This window comes from Cydia splendana, chromosome 20 (assembly GCF_910591565.1).
Source record: "Cydia splendana chromosome 20, ilCydSple1.2, whole genome shotgun sequence".
NCBI classification, from domain to species: Eukaryota; Metazoa; Arthropoda; class Insecta; order Lepidoptera; family Tortricidae; genus Cydia; species Cydia splendana.
This window is the reverse complement of record NC_085979.1, coordinates 5,509,283-5,525,857: the sequence shown is the minus strand read 5'-3', so window position 1 is coordinate 5,525,857 and position 16,575 is coordinate 5,509,283. Positions and strand designations below refer to the sequence as shown.

The 16,575-nt window shown below is 37.7% G+C and overlaps 2 protein-coding genes and 1 long non-coding RNA gene across 3 annotated transcripts in view; 2 read left to right on the top strand and 1 right to left on the bottom strand.

Moving 5' to 3' along the window:
• LOC134800864 (uncharacterized) overlaps window positions 1-16,575 on the top strand; it is a 255,606-nt gene that overhangs the window by 89,566 nt on the left and 149,465 nt on the right. The window lies entirely within an intron of this gene.
• Window positions 464-2,260, top strand: LOC134800459 (actin-related protein 8). Its single transcript, XM_063772921.1, has one exon. It carries the CDS (start codon window positions 545-547, stop codon window positions 2,231-2,233), a length of 1,689 nt encoding a protein of 562 aa, XP_063628991.1. The 5' UTR covers window positions 464-544; the 3' UTR covers window positions 2,234-2,260.
• LOC134800758 (XK-related protein 6) lies at window positions 5,385-13,516 on the bottom strand. The gene is made up of 5 exons (XM_063773302.1): window positions 13,153-13,516; window positions 10,321-10,440; window positions 8,785-8,972; window positions 7,391-7,543; window positions 5,385-6,357 (listed from the first exon to the last, which is right to left on the bottom strand). Exons 1-5 carry the CDS (start codon window positions 13,407-13,409, stop codon window positions 5,882-5,884), a joined length of 1,194 nt encoding a protein of 397 aa, XP_063629372.1. The 5' UTR covers window positions 13,410-13,516; the 3' UTR covers window positions 5,385-5,881.

Here is a 16,575-nt window from a genome sequence, read left to right as displayed (position 1 = left end):
ATAAATATTTATTTATTTATTTAAACTTTATTGCACAAAAGAAAAACTTATCGTACAAAAGGCGGACTTAATGCCAAAAGCATTCTCTACCAGTCAACCTTATGTGGCACAAATTAAATCTCATTTACTATTTGGACCAACGTACTGAAAAGCGAAAAACTTATAGAAAAATAGATCTGCATATTGTCATCTGTCACTATCCAATGGTATTTACGAAGTGTGCTATATTATTATAATTCTTTTAAAGAATTTAGAAAAGTAGAGAATAAACAATAAATATATTTTGTAAAATTACTTGAGTATATTATAAAAGACTATAATACTATTTACTAAAATGTGTGGTTTAGTAAAACTATCATCACAAAAACTTTAAAATATAGCTTGATATAGCTGCACTTCAGCAAAAAAAAAACACTAAACGCTCGATTGACAGATATAATTTTTGGTTAGAATAGTCAATAGAATTGTTTACTCGACAAGAAGATTGGTTTTATGAAGAAACAGCATATGTTCAATTAACGAACAGCCATAACTTTATTTCAAAATGAGTATGCCGTCACACGACGCCGGCCCAGAGCAGTTCCACCAATTTCCATCCAATAGGATCATCGTAATACACCCCGGATCCCTTTACGTCCGCATCGGACGAGCCTCCGACCTCCTGCCAGTGAAGCAACTCCACTGTATCGCGAGGAAACGTCGACCCGGAGGCAAAATCTATCGCGATCCTTTCGTACCGCCGAGCGTGCCGAAAACTAAAGAACTGATTGAGGAATTAGAGGAATGCCGTCTACAAATATCGCATACGTTGCAGTCTTGTATGCAGTCCAACGGGGCGCGGCGGTACGCTACACCTCCACAGCAAATCGCTGCTTTTAACCGCAGATCTTTACCGGAAACTGTCAGCGACGGAGAACCATGGGCTCAAGTGGAATGCGACATCGTCGTCGGCGACCTAGTCTTAGATATAGACCCAGATTTACCTTTCAACATACATTTCCCGTACAGAAGAGGTGATTTTAACATACACTCTGAAGTTGGAGGCTCAATATCATCAGTACTCAATGATTTATACATAATTTGGAGTTCCATAATAGAACATAAGCTTGGAATACCTTTGATAGAACTCATAAAGTACCGATGTGTACTTTTAATACCTGATTTATATTCTAGGGGCCATTTGAAATATCTGATGTCTCTACTTTTGAAGGATTTGGGGTTTGGTCATTGCTTTTTGGTACAAGAAAGTGTTGGAGCCACATTTGGGGCTGGAATAGGATCGGCATGTGTAGTTGACATAGGTGACCAGAAAACTGCCATATCCTGTGTCGAAGACGGTATCTCTCATAAAACTACGAGATTACGGATGGATTACGGAGCTGGTGATGTATGCCAAGCTTTATCATGGATGTTTCATAAAAGCGCATTCCCTTATAAAAATTGGAATGAAAACATACCAAGAGATGTAGTTTTAATGAGGAATCTGTATGAAAACTTCTGTCACGTAAACTTAGATGTCTGTGGTCCGCTAGAAAAATCATTTCTAGTTGATCATCCAGGGGATATTGTCAATAAATACACGCTGCAAGTCGGGGACGAATGCATCATATCTCCTCTATCAATGTTCTACACGGACCTGCTAAAGATAACAGGCTTGAAGGCAACTAAAATACAGAACCGACAGCCTAGTGACCCAGAAGATCCGTTTGACGCTGAATTTCTAAGGGAAACTGGCAGAAAGCGAGAAACAGCAGACCCTAGTGCGAATGAAAGTCAGCAGTTCGAAGCTGTTAACGAGAGTCAGCTAGCGACAAACCCGGATGAAGATATTGTAGTAGATACTTTAGAAGTAGGCCCCGGAGATGCCGTCTTCGCTCCCGGTCAAGTTTTAGCTTTAGACGCAGCCATATTGCAAAGTATTGACCGAGCTAGCAGCGAGGAATTGAAACGTAAGATGTACAGCAGTATTTTAATTGTTGGTGGAGGTGTTAAAATTCATGGATTGTCCATGTGGTTGCAGAATAGACTAGCGTTACAAATACCTTACGCTTACAAGACTGAACAGCTAGAAATTGTGACATCCCCGAAAGATATTGATCCTGCTAGTACAGTATGGAAGGGTGCTGCAGTTATGTCATGTTTGGAGTCGGCCATGGAGCTATGGATTAATCAGACGGAGTGGAATAAGTTTGGTTTACGGATACTTAGGGAAAGAGCACCATTTATTTGGTAGCCTTAGGAATAAATACTTTAAGGATTATCCTGTTGTTTTCTTAAATCCCTGGTCATATTAGTAACATCTTAGGATATTCATTGTAATGAAATGAAACATTGTTTCAAAAGGTACAAAAATAATTTATTACGAAGAATACTGTAATTTTGGCGATATTCATTAAGATATTAGCCGGGTCCACACAGAGCGAGCATACGCGCGAGGCAATTTCCTCGCGTACAAAACGGCCAGTGTAGACGTGCCTCGGTGGAGGCTCGCTGTGTGTGGACCCGGCTATTAAGTACAACTTATATTATTATGATTTTGCCATAAATAGCAACATTTATTAATATCAGAATTAATTAAATAGAAATAATAACCTTTTACAGTGAATACTATGAACTATGTAGACGACATGTTCAATTAAAATACAAAATTTTAGAGAATACCATTATTATTACTTATCCTAATACATATTAATTAATACAAAAATATTACTTTGCTAAAATCCGCGAAAAGATAACGTGCTATTTAATCAGTGCTAACAGTAACAATGCAGTGGTAGGGTAATTAGCCAGTAACTGGCCACCCTAAACTAAAAAATAATTCTATGCACCTATAAACATAATTCATTTTAGTATAAGGTTTCAATAACTAGCCACCTTATAGCCAGTTTAGGGTGGCCAGTTACTAACAGTCGCCGGATACTGGCGAATTACCCTATTAAGTGTTAATATTTTTGTATTAATTAATATGGATTTCCGCAAAGAAACGCCTGATTCTATTCATTACTCCTAATTAATATATTATGTTTAGAAGCACAGCTCACAATTATCACTGAATGTGTATAAAAGACACCATCAAAAATACTCTAGTCCAGTCAATGGCGCCTAAAGTGGCCACAAGTGCTCAGTGCCACATACGGCAGGCGTGGCTCACTCCGCGATTTCGTCGCTTTGCTACAGGTAGCTAAAAGTCCATCCGATCGGCCCCAATTTTGGGGTTTGCCATAAGCCGCGCGTGGCGCTGTCGCCACCTAGCGGCCATATCTATGCTGATCGTAACAGACGCGTTTTGTTAGAGAGTGAGTCTTCTGTACAAAGTACTATTTTTTATTCTGTGCTTACGACTAACTCTCAAGTCTTTTCTCTTTTGCAATAGTTCGGTGATGTATTGCATGTTGGCACACCAGGTTAAAACCAATTTTTTTAAAATTTGGTATACCTAATTTTATTAAGTTATGCAATGCAAACTACCTACGCAAATATACAAAATGTTGCGTATTTTCATTAATAATTTAATGGCAGCAGAATGGTAATTTTTCATTAATATTAGGTAGCTTTAAAATTTAAAAATAATTAAGATGTAGAGTATTGTCTATTATGTTTTACCTTAACATATGTTTTAAAAAAATACTAATAATTTTTAAGTACAAAAAATATTGCCAAATGCATTGAGATTCATTGATTTACAAAACATTGAGCATTACAATAATTTGACTCAAGGCCTGTCAAGACGAGAACAATTTTTCGCCAATCTGATTAAATTGTCCGATCAAATCAGGTGGTGCGGACGCAAACGCCAATTTGGCCACTTTCACCAATTTTAAATTTATGGTGATATAAAAAAAATAACGCGAATACTAGCGTCACAAATTGGTATTCTTGCGTCCGCACCCCGTTTTATCGGTAATATCGGTCATAATCGGCGGTTGAATTCGGCGAGCCAAATTGGCGTTTGCGTCCGCATCACCTGATTTGATTGGTGAAACATTGTCCCCGTCTGGACACGCCTTTACATTGAGGTAACTACAGAAGATAATATGTTTACATAGAATAAGAACACATAAGGTGTTTGATAATTATGGGCAATTTGCTATGTAATAATAAGGTCATAAGAAAGAGAAAAGTCATACTAAAGTAAAGAGAGCATGCATGAGAGAAGCATGGCGGGAAACAACAAAAAAGGCCGTACAACGACCTCAATGACCACGACTGCTCTGACAAGAGTATCCGACTAAGAAGAAGAAGAAGAAAGTAAAGACGCTAAAAATTAAGAATTTCGTACATTCACCCGTAATTTCCTATTTCTATCGCACGTGAATATATTTTTTACCTGTCTCTAGTTTTGTTCTATGGGATGGACATATGGGTAGGCCTTAAAGTATTAAGCCTTATCCAGGCCTTTAAAGTAAAAAAAAAAACAAAAAACAGAATTTGACACTATAAATATCCGTAGGACCGATAGGTAAAATCTATGCTGGCGCCCTTGGCAAAATACTTCGACCGGTTAATGAATTTACTACCTTACATACATCACAAACTAAAATATCTTTGTACAGAGGCAAATAAGATAAGCTTATCTTATTTGCCTCTGTACAAAGATATTTTAACATTGTCGCGCCATAAGTACATAATTATATGATATGGAACCCTTTTAACTTAAAATTACATCGAGACACTTTGCTCATGAGAAAAGCATCAAAAGTATAGTATCAGACTATTCATTCTCTTATAGCTTAACAAAGAGAGATATGTATAGACATATCATATGTAAGTTGATATTTTATTGCAAAATTGATGTGAGATGACTCATTTTTGCTAAACACCATCCGTATATAGATACAGGACATTTTTTGGACAACTAGCCATATTGTGTATAGGCCATACTGAACAACTTTTTCTATGGGACCAACCCCGAAATTCCAAAAAAAATTTGACCTTCCCATAGAAAACGTCGACATCCACTCGACCAAAATGTATGAAACGGCCAAAAAAATTTTTGTGATTTCAGAGTTGGTCCCATAGAAAAAGTTGTTCAGTAAGGCCTATGTCAGGGGTCACCAATTAGTTTCTTCAGGGGTCCGATTTTTTAAAATAATCTGACCATCGCGGTCCGTTTCTACTTGAGTTTATTAAATGCGCTTTGTTTTTATACTTTTGGTGCGTTGTTTCGGAATGGTATTCCAGGTATCCAATTACATTGTCCAATGTGTATTTGCGTCTCACATTTTGCTTTAATGAGAGAGTGAAACGCACTGACATTGGACAGATGGAATACCACCCTTAGACGCGACTATTGGTGCTGGATATACCTCAAAATATAAGTACATAGTTCGATTCAACATCCTAGACATAAATAATATATTGTTTGATACGACCGGTCTGGCCTAGTGGGTGACGACCGGTCTGGCCTAGTGGGTAGTGACCCTGCCTATGAAGCCGATGGTCCCAGGTTCGAATCCCGGTAAGGGCATTTATTTGTATGATGATACAGATATTTGTTCCTGAGTCATGGTTGTTTTCTATGTATTTAAGTATTTATATATTATATATATCGTTGTCTGAGTACCCACAACACAAGCCTTCTTGAGCTTACCGTGGGGCTTAGTCAATTTGTGTAAGAATGTCCCTATAATATTTATTTTTATTTATATTGTTTATCGACGACATAGGCATTCGTCTCATTTTTTCGAGCCCATAATGATAGGGACAAAACTAGGCAACACAGTTTGAAGAGAATAAATGTTGATCCATTTAAAAGCTATATTGTTTAGCTTATCTGCTCATTCTGTACTTATTCCATTTCATAATGGTATGGTAATGTTTGTACTGAATTAATTATTACTTTAAAACATTATATGCCAATGCACAAAAAATCTCACAAGTGCTAACTAATTTCAGACAACTCTTCATTAACTTTAAAAGTCACATTAATATCTTTACTTTCCCGTCTTATTTTAGGATGGAAGAAAGAATAATACACCACCATCAAAATTAAACCAATCACATATGGCACTATAGTAAGAATTAACGCAGGTAAATACATTACCGAATCTCTCATAGCATCGGACGTGTACAAAAACCAAAGTATACCACAAACAACATTCTGTATAAAACATACAGCATAATAAACAGCGTATCTATATCTAGTCTTACCTTCAATCGGTAGAATGTAAGTGAAAAGATACACAGCGGCTAAAGCGAGTGAGAATGACAGTTCCGCCATTTTGTTGTGCGCACAAAATGGCGACCGGTCGAAGAGTTGGAGCCACGTGGCCATGATTAGGATGTGGATGGCGCAGGCGAGGATCGTCCAATAGGGGAAGAGGTATGCGATCATTGATATTGACATGACTCTGCTCACTGGAACAAGAAATAATACATTTTGATGCAAGCAAGCAAGGTAGGTATGCCAGTATGCACGGAAGCTGTAATACTTTTCAAACTCGAAGGGTAGGTTAGGTTAGGTTAGGTTAGGTTAGACATGACACCGGTCATCTCCATATAATTTATACCCTAAAAACGCCAAATCTCGCAAAATTGAATTGAAATGACATGTGTCATCCTACCCTCCGAGTTTGAAAAATATTATAAGTGGGTTTAAAATATTTATGTAGAGTCAGGCTAGGCTAACTCTCCGTTTTATAGGATTGTGCAAGTGTTATTTTAACGTCATAATTTCATAGTTTGAAAAATATTATAAGTGGGTTTAAAATATCTATGTAGAGTCAGGCTAGGCTAACTCTCCGTTTTATAGGATTGTGCGTTATTTATACGTCATAATTTCATAGAAGAGTTTATCATAACACTTGCGAATTCTGTGTTATCAAACACGGTGCAGAGTTAGATTAGCCTGACTCTAGGTCTATATGTAGAAGTTAGATTAAGCAGAAGGTATACCCAACGCTTAACGTTCTACCAACCTCTCAGCCGCTCCGTTACGTTGCGGTACAAGTAAAACCATACAACCGCGACGAATGTCATAAACTTACGCATGCGTACGTGGTATAGCATCCATGGGGATAAATAGAAAAAACATAGATCGTATCGAAGAAACGCCAGGGCGTCTGCAGTATGGAGCCGGTCCTCACGTTATCCTCGTCTTGTTGGTAAAAAGCAAAAACATATACCAGCGACGACTGTTCTATCAACCTCTCAGCTGCTCCGTTCTATTGCGGGGTAAGTAAAATCATACAACTGCAACTACTGTAAAACTTACGTGTTACTAGGAAATGCCAGAGCGTCTGCTGTATAGTACCGGACCAAGTCACGTTCTCATCTTGTTAGTAAAAAGTAAAAACATACACCAGCAACTACTGTTCTATCAACCTCTCAACCGCTCCGTTCTATTGCGGGGTAAGTAAAAGCATACAACTGCAACCACTGCAAAACTTACGTGTGACCAGGAAATGCCAGAGTGTCTGCAGTATGGAGCCGGTCCAGCTCATGTTGTCCTTGTCTTGTTGGGCGAAGCGCACGGCGCGCTGGTACGCGGCCAGGCACCAGCCCATGCCGATGATGGATGAACAGATGGACAGGATTTGGTGCACTGAAAGCAAAGTTAATGTCCTATATTTCTTAATTGAGACGTTATCACTACACCTTATAAAACAAAGTCCCCCGCCGCGTCTGTCTGTTTGTGTGTATGTATGTTCGCGATAAACTCAAAAACTACTGAACGGATTGTCATGCGGTTTTCACCTATCAATAGTGATTTTTGAGGAAGGTTTAGGTGTATTTGTTAAGGTACTACCCGTGCAAAGCCGGGGCGGGTCGCTGGTTACATTTATGAATGTCAAAAAATTGTCGTAGGGAAAAACTCATACCTATTTATCGGCAGAAAGCTCTCGAACATCCCAAGTAACGCCACGTCTTCTTTCAACATTCTTATATACCAAATACTAGATCATAACGGGAGTGTTTACTGGCCATTATGGGGTCAAAGGAATTCTGGCCAAGATGGGACACTCTGACAACACGCGAAGAGGAATGTCACGCCCTCGCCAGACAAAGAATGAAGGACTTTGGAGCAGGATATCTGGAACCAAAGGACTTTAAAACGCTACTCATGAGCTCCATCATCCGACACATGGATATAGTGGGAAAAGCTCTTGAGTAGTTGACGGATCTTCTCTAGGGGGTAATTGCACAAAAGATCCCTATGGGTTGAAGTGTATCCAAGGGCCCCCGAAAACAGATAAGATAAATACTAGATTGACAGTATGGTTATCCTAATTACTACACACTCACCTCGTCTCCAAGGATTTCCACTGATATCTGCCTTGACTAACTATTTTCCAGACAGATCCCGCGGTCAATTTTTAGTTCCTATCTTTTGAGCTGAATTCCACTTTTCCGTCTTTTGGGTACCAGTCTGATCTTTTTAGTGCTCTGTACCCAAAGGGTAAAAACGGGACCCTATTACTAAAACACCACTGTCCGTCCGTCTGTCTTTCTGTCACCAGGCTGTATCTCATGAACCGTGATAGCCAGACGGTTGAAATTTTCACAGAGGATGTATTTCTGTTGCCGCTATAACAACAAATACTAAAAAGTCGGAACCCTAGGTGGGCGAGTCTGACTCGCACTTGGCCAGTTTTTTCTCCGTTTTTCTGTCTTGTCACATACAAGTTGATTGCACTAAATTGTCTCTGTTTTGCCTGGCTCCTTCCCTCCCATTTACGCGGTCGACCCTTCTAATCATGCGTCGCCAGGGCGGTCGGTCTTGGGTCGTCTCTGGTCTTAGATTTCCACTAAATTGTATAGAGACAAATTAATAATTAGACTTACCTCTGAACTGGTTGGCCATAGCGAACAGTAGACTCGTTTGGAGCACCTGCTGCGGCGCGGCTTCAAGAAAGCACTCGAAGATCCTCAGTAGGGCTGCATCGGCGTCCTCTTTCAACATCAGCTTGTAGTAGTGACGCTGGGAGGCGTGGTCCCGTTTCCTCTCCGCTTTGCGGGACTTTATGGCGTAGCTGAGGCAAAAGAAATAATAAATTGACGACCAGTCTGGCCTAGTGGGTAGTGACCCTGCCTGTGAAGCCGATGGTCCTGGGTTCGAATCCCGGTAAGGGCATTCATTTGTGTGACGAACACAAATATTTGTTCCTGAATCCTGGGTGTTTTCTATGTAGGTATGTAAGTATGTATTTATCTACATATATAAGTATATATATTTATTTTATTTATTTAAATATTCGTGTGGTGAACCGGATTAACTGAAACTCTATTTTCAACTCCTTCTGCTTGTAATATTAGTTGTAGATTGTTGAGCAATACACTTTTAGTCAGTCGCGACACACGTGACATCTAGTGTCGAGTAGCAGTACTGATAATTCCGCTATTTCCGCTACTTGACGCTAGATGTCGACTACGACAATAATAGTCGTTTAGGTAACAATACTGATCATGGTCTAATAAAACATGGTCTTCCATTCCCAGAGTGACACGGGCCTACGTCACAATAACATTGCCACTTTATTTCAACATAACATGTTACATGGGTACATTATACCTATGGTTAATAAGTTAAAATATTTCTTTATAATTTTATAATTTTCATTTATATGTATTTTAGCTTAAATTTTACAATAACACGTCATTTTTAATTACTCGTTAGCAATATCTTCCGATTCACGAAAGAAATTTCAGACTTTCGGGTAATTCTGTTTATACTACTGGCAACACAGGATAGCGCTGTGCACATTTGACAATTCGGATCTAGATAACTTCATGCCCTGACCGTCATCCTTGTCGAACGCGTGTTAATTGTTATTTCCTTCTCACTCAGTGTCAGCAGTCGCAGTGTTTTCCAAACTTTTCACGCCGTAAGCTTGGTAATTAATGTGTAACTGTGAATTAGTTTTTCAAACGTTTGTCTTGTATAGATAAATAAAGTTTAATTTAATACATTAGATTTGTTTTATTTTACTATGTTTCTACATGAATAACTTAAAATTAATGCCGTTAGAATAATTTTCACCGTTGGTTAAAATTCTCCCACATTTCAAAGTTTGAGAACCTGTAAACAGCATGATGACGTAGGCGCGTGTCAGTTAGGTCATACGCGAATCTCGGAATGGAGTACCAGGCGGAGTATATTATTATACCATGATACTGATGTTTGGTCTTAGTAGAAGGCACACTATGGAAGTGGCTTAGAACAGTTAGAACTACCACAGAAATGCATATTTGGTCAATTTAAAAAACATATAAAGGTTTTAAGTTATTTCCCCTAGACAGCTAACCATTACCATTGCAACGAGTAATACTAAAAAGTAGATTAATTAAATGAGCAAGCTAGATGAAACAAATAATACTTACACTAAAGCATCAATGAATCTGAGAATAGGCGCCATCTGTAGGACCAGAATGAAGATTCGTAGCCAGTGACGCTTCGTCACCTCGTTGCTAATGGAGTCTTGCTGCTTGTCTTGAGCATACCTGGTAATTAAATAACAAGTTTTCAAATAAACTAATTTTACCAATTCGGGCATTTTCGGCTCCGTTCGGCTCAAAATTGCTCTGAGCAATTATTAGGGTTGGCACCACTTGACGTCCTTATGCGTGCACGACCACAGATAAGATAATGACTTGAATTTTGACAACCCTACATAACATAGCCGAAAGGGATAGCATGATTTGTCCCTGAATCACTGTCATACTTCGGTTTTGTAGGAAGTGTCCTTTCTGTACGGTAGTATTATTGTCCTTTCTGTATTATTTATTCTGTGGCAATGACACCGCTGCACAGCACTGATAGTGCTTGAAAATGGAGAACAAGGCCCTACGAAACATTTCCCGAAGGTGACTATATTATGTGTGTATTATTATTATCAACCATATAATTAGTTTAATAGTGTAATAATTATAGTGGTTTAATGTACAAAAATTTATGATAGTATTCAGTGGCGTAGTTAGGCGTGGGCGAAGTGGGCCGTCGCCCACGGCCTCGCGCCCCAAGAGGGGCGTCGCGCGAGGCCCCTTCGGGCACAGTGAAAGAAAAGGGCCTCGCATATGCGACTTCGCCCACGGTTAGATTAGTTCACGCTACGCCCCTGATAGTATTTAATTATTAATTAGAAATGACAAGTTATCAATGTTAGTGATATCAGATAGGTATTTAAAGCATGTGTAATACAAGTTGGATTAAGATCTTTATCACTGTAGATTAGCTATGTAATTAAAAATTTGATTTTTGCTACCAGCTCTTATCACCTACTGTGGTACAGTGAGAGATGGTAGGGCTAGTGCATCACAACTAGCAACCATACAATATATATAGTCTCTCAGTATGTGTAATTAAAATAAATAAAAATAAAAATAAATATTAGGGGACATCTTACACAGATCAAACCTAGCCCCAAACTAAGCAAAGCTTGTACTATGGGTACTAGGCGACGATATACATACTTGTATAGATAAATACATACTTATATACATAGAAAACAACCATGACTCAGGAACAAATGTTAGTGTTCATCACACAAATAAATGCCCTTACTGGGATTCGAACCCAGGACCAGGCTTAGCAGACAGGGTCACTATCCACTAGACCAGACCGGTCGTCGAATTAAATGCATGTGTCATTTGCCATATGATATTTATCCTCGTAAAGCCCAATGTACATTACAATATACAGTATATACACTCTGTTTCAATCTAATTTGAACCTTACAATATCCGAATTGAGTATCATTTCTTTTGTTTCATTCTTTCTAAAACAAACGAAAGTCACCCTAATCTTCTATACAACAAGGTTCAAATTAAATATAGGGAAATTTTGTATGGTGGGCCTTACCAGGTTATATAAACGTATTTCTCCAACCAACTGTATTTTTCTTTCAAGAGTTACATTGTTTTATCCTCCTAAGTCCCAGCGTACAATTGTTTGTACATTGTTCAATATCTATTTTGAACTTTAATTGTGTAACTAAGGGTTCCAATTTCAAAAACAAAACAATTGCTTCTGGGTCTCAGGAGGTTATACATCACAAAGTTCTTATGGCAATATTTAGATCTATTTGATGTCATTATAATATTGCATTCTTACTGGTCTTTTATAAGTATGCCAAATTCCAACTAAATCAGATACTAAAATGTTTTGAAGCAAACTTATTACAAGCTTTTATTTAGTTTCACCTGACCGTTGTCTGTCTGTCTGTCTGTCTGTAATCAAATCTTGCAAGTTAAATTTGATCCACTTCCCGGTTTCCGATTGAGCTGAAATTTTGCATGCATGTATAAATGGGATGACAATGCAATATTATGGTACCATCAAGCTGATCTGATGATGGGACAGGAGGTGGCCATAGGAACTCTGTGATGAAACAACGCAACCTAATTGTGTTAGGGGTTTTTAGAATTGTCTCAATGAGTATTAGTTGTCTGTCGTAAGAAAAGTACAGTCAGCGATAAAAGCTTGTACCAAAAAATAAAATTTTGCCTTAAACTTATTTAGTTACATATGAACACAGCAAGTTAAAAGCATGTAATTAAGATAGCTAGCAAATAGACAACAAACCAGTTTATTCCCACTGCTACTACACACCACACAATTTTAGATATTTACTCAACCCATACAAAAACTGTGACACAAGCATGTAAACTCTGTTTTGCCAATTTAGCTAAAGAAACTTAACACTTTCGGTGCCGGGCGCCCCGTTTCCAGTACAAAATGAACACACATATGTCTTGCCATATGTGAACACATATGTGTGAATGTATTAATAGAAATGTTGTATGTCATTGAGATGAAAATGGGACCCACTGGTAGTCGGAACAAGAAAACTCTGCAGCGGATTTGATAGTCCACGCAGTCCAAGTGTTAATTTAAATGTCAAACTTCTATGAAATTATGACGGTCTAAGCCAGGACTTTGTTTTATTTTTAAAAAATGCACTAAGCAACTTCTTAGGTGTAAATGGCATTAAACATTATTATTCAAACAGATCTTGCGTTTCCTTAATTCCGTCCCAGGCTGGGGTATGGTGTAACAATGTATGTTACACCATAAATCGTCTGCAATAGACGCAAAGGCCAATGATGATTTTGAAAACAAGCAAGTACTTATGTAATAAGCTCATCATCGAATTGGCGGACAAGAGGCCTTTGATTCGCTGTGAAATACAAGATAACTTAAAAAAGTACACTTACATGCGTATTGATACTGCCGTATTCACAAACGCTGGTAAAAGTATAAAAGCGAGCGTCCATCCGAATTCCATCATATGGCCGGCCAGGGAATACTGTACAGCTACATTTATATCCACTCCCAAGTCTACTAAGTGCCCAACGATCGCCACAACGTACATAATAATATCGAGATTGGTTATTGTTATGTTATCTGGCATTCGGTCCGTTTCGTCGTAAGAATTCCCATTTTGAAAAATTTCACGCATTGCCTTAGGCATTTTGAGAGCATGTAGGTATCGGAAATGAAAAGTTTTTAATGGGAAATATAGCTTTTGCTAACAAATAACAAGAATGGGCGCGCGTTTAGTAGATATCAACACAAAGTACACAAACAACAAAATGAGACATGAAATTTGACGTAAAATTGAACGAATGGAAAGAGCAAATGAATAGTGATGCACTAAGATTTTGCTTGAGCAATAATTCGAACGGCATGCACGAAAATATTATTGCGAATTTAAAATTGGGACCACACTATCATAGGACAAACTTTTGTAAAAAAAAACGATCTGACAACTGTTAAAGCCGTAACAGACTACCGCACTGCACCACGCTTCACAATTCTTATTTACTTTGTGATTTATATGATTTATCAATTTGGTTAGACCATGAATCTAGTATTTAACTGGATTGGGCATGAGTGGTAGGGGTTACTGATAGAACGGGATAGTCTTACGTATCTTTCAGTAGGAGTAGCAGAGAAAGCGCTATTATTGTTTGTCCTTGTCACAGTCTCACATATTTTTTGTTCCCCACCGTTTTTTTTAGTATGGATTATGTTTTGTCCCTCACGGAGGCACGCGTATAACACTTCTATAGGATCCTACCTTCTATGGGTTAGACATATAGTTGGTCAATCAAATCTTGTCAGTAGAAAAAGGCAGCAAATTTAAAAAATGTAGGCGCGTAAAGTGTAGACGTAATTAATGTATGATCCCTAATACTGCTTGTCCCATGGTTCTACTTAGTTCGATTAAATTTAAATCATTTTCAATAAGAACTGACTTGCATAATGCTTTATTTCATTCAATTTAAATAATTATAAGAATTTAAACAAAGTAAAAGCGTATAGTCTGTTTCTTTAGGTATTTAAATAACACTAAACAATATATATTACCCTCAAACTGCTCCTTAAGCCAGTTGAGGGTAGTTGAAAATATTACATGATCAAATAATGTAGATTGAAGTCAGGTCGTTCAGTGACTGATCCAGGCGGTTTTGTATTTTGTATTTGGTTAGTTGACCAATAAATGTTATAACTACCCGAGAATGTACAACTTGTTTTTTACTCTTATTGAAATACCTAAAGATACAGAGTATAGGTTAAAATCACTGGACTTGTAGATATGTTTGGAGCAAAGAATATAATACTCACTAGGAGAAGAACGGTAACTCCATACAAAAAAATGTCCCCAACCGTTTATACGTTTATACTAGTGGCGCCGTCTTTGTGTACCAATGGAACTAAAGTTGACAACCGGTTTAGCCTGGCGGGTATTGGTAGGTAGTAATTCTGTTGATAAACATATTTGTTATCTTCATATCACGAAATATATGCAAGATGCAAATATTACCCCTTGTTTGTGGTATTATCAATTGATTTAAATAAAAGGCATGTTTATGTTTATAACATTATATATATTATTTATTAAAAAATGTTTTAAGTACATATAAAAATATACACTGAAAACTGGCAACTGGCAACTTAATAAAAAAATAGACATTAATAAAGCGCATTCACAAAGTTTTCAGTACCTTTTATACAAATAACATTAGGCATGCCTACCTATTACACTTTACACACAGATACACTACACTTTACATACGGCATTTTACACAGATTTCCAACTTGTATTCATACATTTCTTCACGGTTAATTAATACGCTTTCCAGATGCGTTATGACTCGGTTCCTTCTGAACCCACTAAAGTTGTAAATTTCACTCTGGCTGCTTCAACAGCCGTTGCTCCGCATTTAGCACATTTTCTATGTGCATTGCTGTAATCCATGTAGGTACAGACTTACAGTCTTAAGTGGTACGTAGCGGTACACGTTGTATGTATTATTTAAAGAGTTAATAAATAAAATTTTCGTTATGAACTTTAACCACAGCAGTTGGACAGAGTCATTGACAAATATATTTTTTATTATGGTGGGTAGACGTACCTACCCTCCATATATTTTATGAACATTGATAAAGACAGTTGGAAGCAAATATTCATTATAAAACTTAATCGCATGTAATTAAGTTTTAAGTCCCGTTTTATGATTAATATTGTATAAAATTCGTGATAATTTAAATCAGAGTTGGGAGCAATGTTGCTGTAGAAAAATGTTTTTATTTTTATTACTCGCAACTTTTTCCCGGAGGCCAACGCACACATAGAAGATTAAGGCGCACACATGCGCAATTATTTGGGGACATAACTTTCTTAGGAAGTGAACAGGCCTTGGTTTGGAGCTTATGAAATAGGCAGACTGTGGACAAATGTCCCCTACCTAATAGAGATGCGCATAATCGTTCACTGAGTTGAAAAGAGTGATTCATATCTTTCGCTCGCGGTGATATATATCACTCATTTAGCTCATTTAGCTCATTTCGCTCAGTAGATCTGTAGATTAAATAGTGAGTAGAGAGAGATGTCAATCAATCAGATTGATTGAATTGTTTGGTTTGATTTGTATTACCTACGCACTTGATCGTTAAAAAATATGCATTATTAGTGTTATATAAGCTATACTATACATACATTTACTACAATATACATATTAAGCAGATTTTCCTTCATACTTGGACAGGCTTAGGACTGTCAATCTAGATTTTTTAGGTTAATAATAAAACGACGGAAAAACAAAGTTTCTCCTAAACGTACCTCATATTAAACATAAACCCCTCTAATCTAGATTGGCAATTATGATGAAAATCTGATACTATATAGTGTACATTTCATAAAAATATTAGACTATCATTACATTAATTACACTGCCTAAGCCCGTCAATTAAATCTTAAACTAAAATTGGTCAACAAACGACAGCCGTAGTCTGCTCTCTCGACATCCAACAGTACTCTGTACATAAAAGTGCGTAAATGGGATGGTTATATAATACGCACAGCCATAAGTGCGACGAAGAAAGCAAATCAAACGGTACGGATCCCGCCATGTTTTCCCGGCACCCTCCGAATTCATCCGAAACGCTCCGAAACCGTCACTCCGCATCGTCTCACTCGTTTGGCTGGGCCCGCTCATTCGATCATGAGTGGGAAAGAGCGAGCAAGTAACACCGATATAAAAGAGTTACTGAGCGAAATGAGCTAGTCAAATCTGTACTGAGTTGAAGAGTGAGCTAGTTCAATCAAAAGATACAGTTCATTTGAATCACTC

Coding starts and splice junctions, on each gene's coding strand:
- LOC134800459 (XM_063772921.1), top strand. CDS start 545: ATGAGTATGCCGTCACACGACGCCGGCCCAGAGCAGTTCCACCAATTT.
- LOC134800758 (XM_063773302.1), bottom strand. CDS start 13,409: ATGCCTAAGGCAATGCGTGAAATTTTTCAAAATGGGAATTCTTACGAC. Junction 8,973..10,320: donor AGATTCATTGATGCTTTAGT/GTAAGTATTATT, acceptor CTTTTGCCTCAG/CTACGCCATAAAGTCCCGCA. Junction 6,358..7,390: donor CTGGCATTTCCTGGTCACAC/GTAAGTTTTGCA, acceptor TTCTTGTTCCAG/TGAGCAGAGTCATGTCAATA.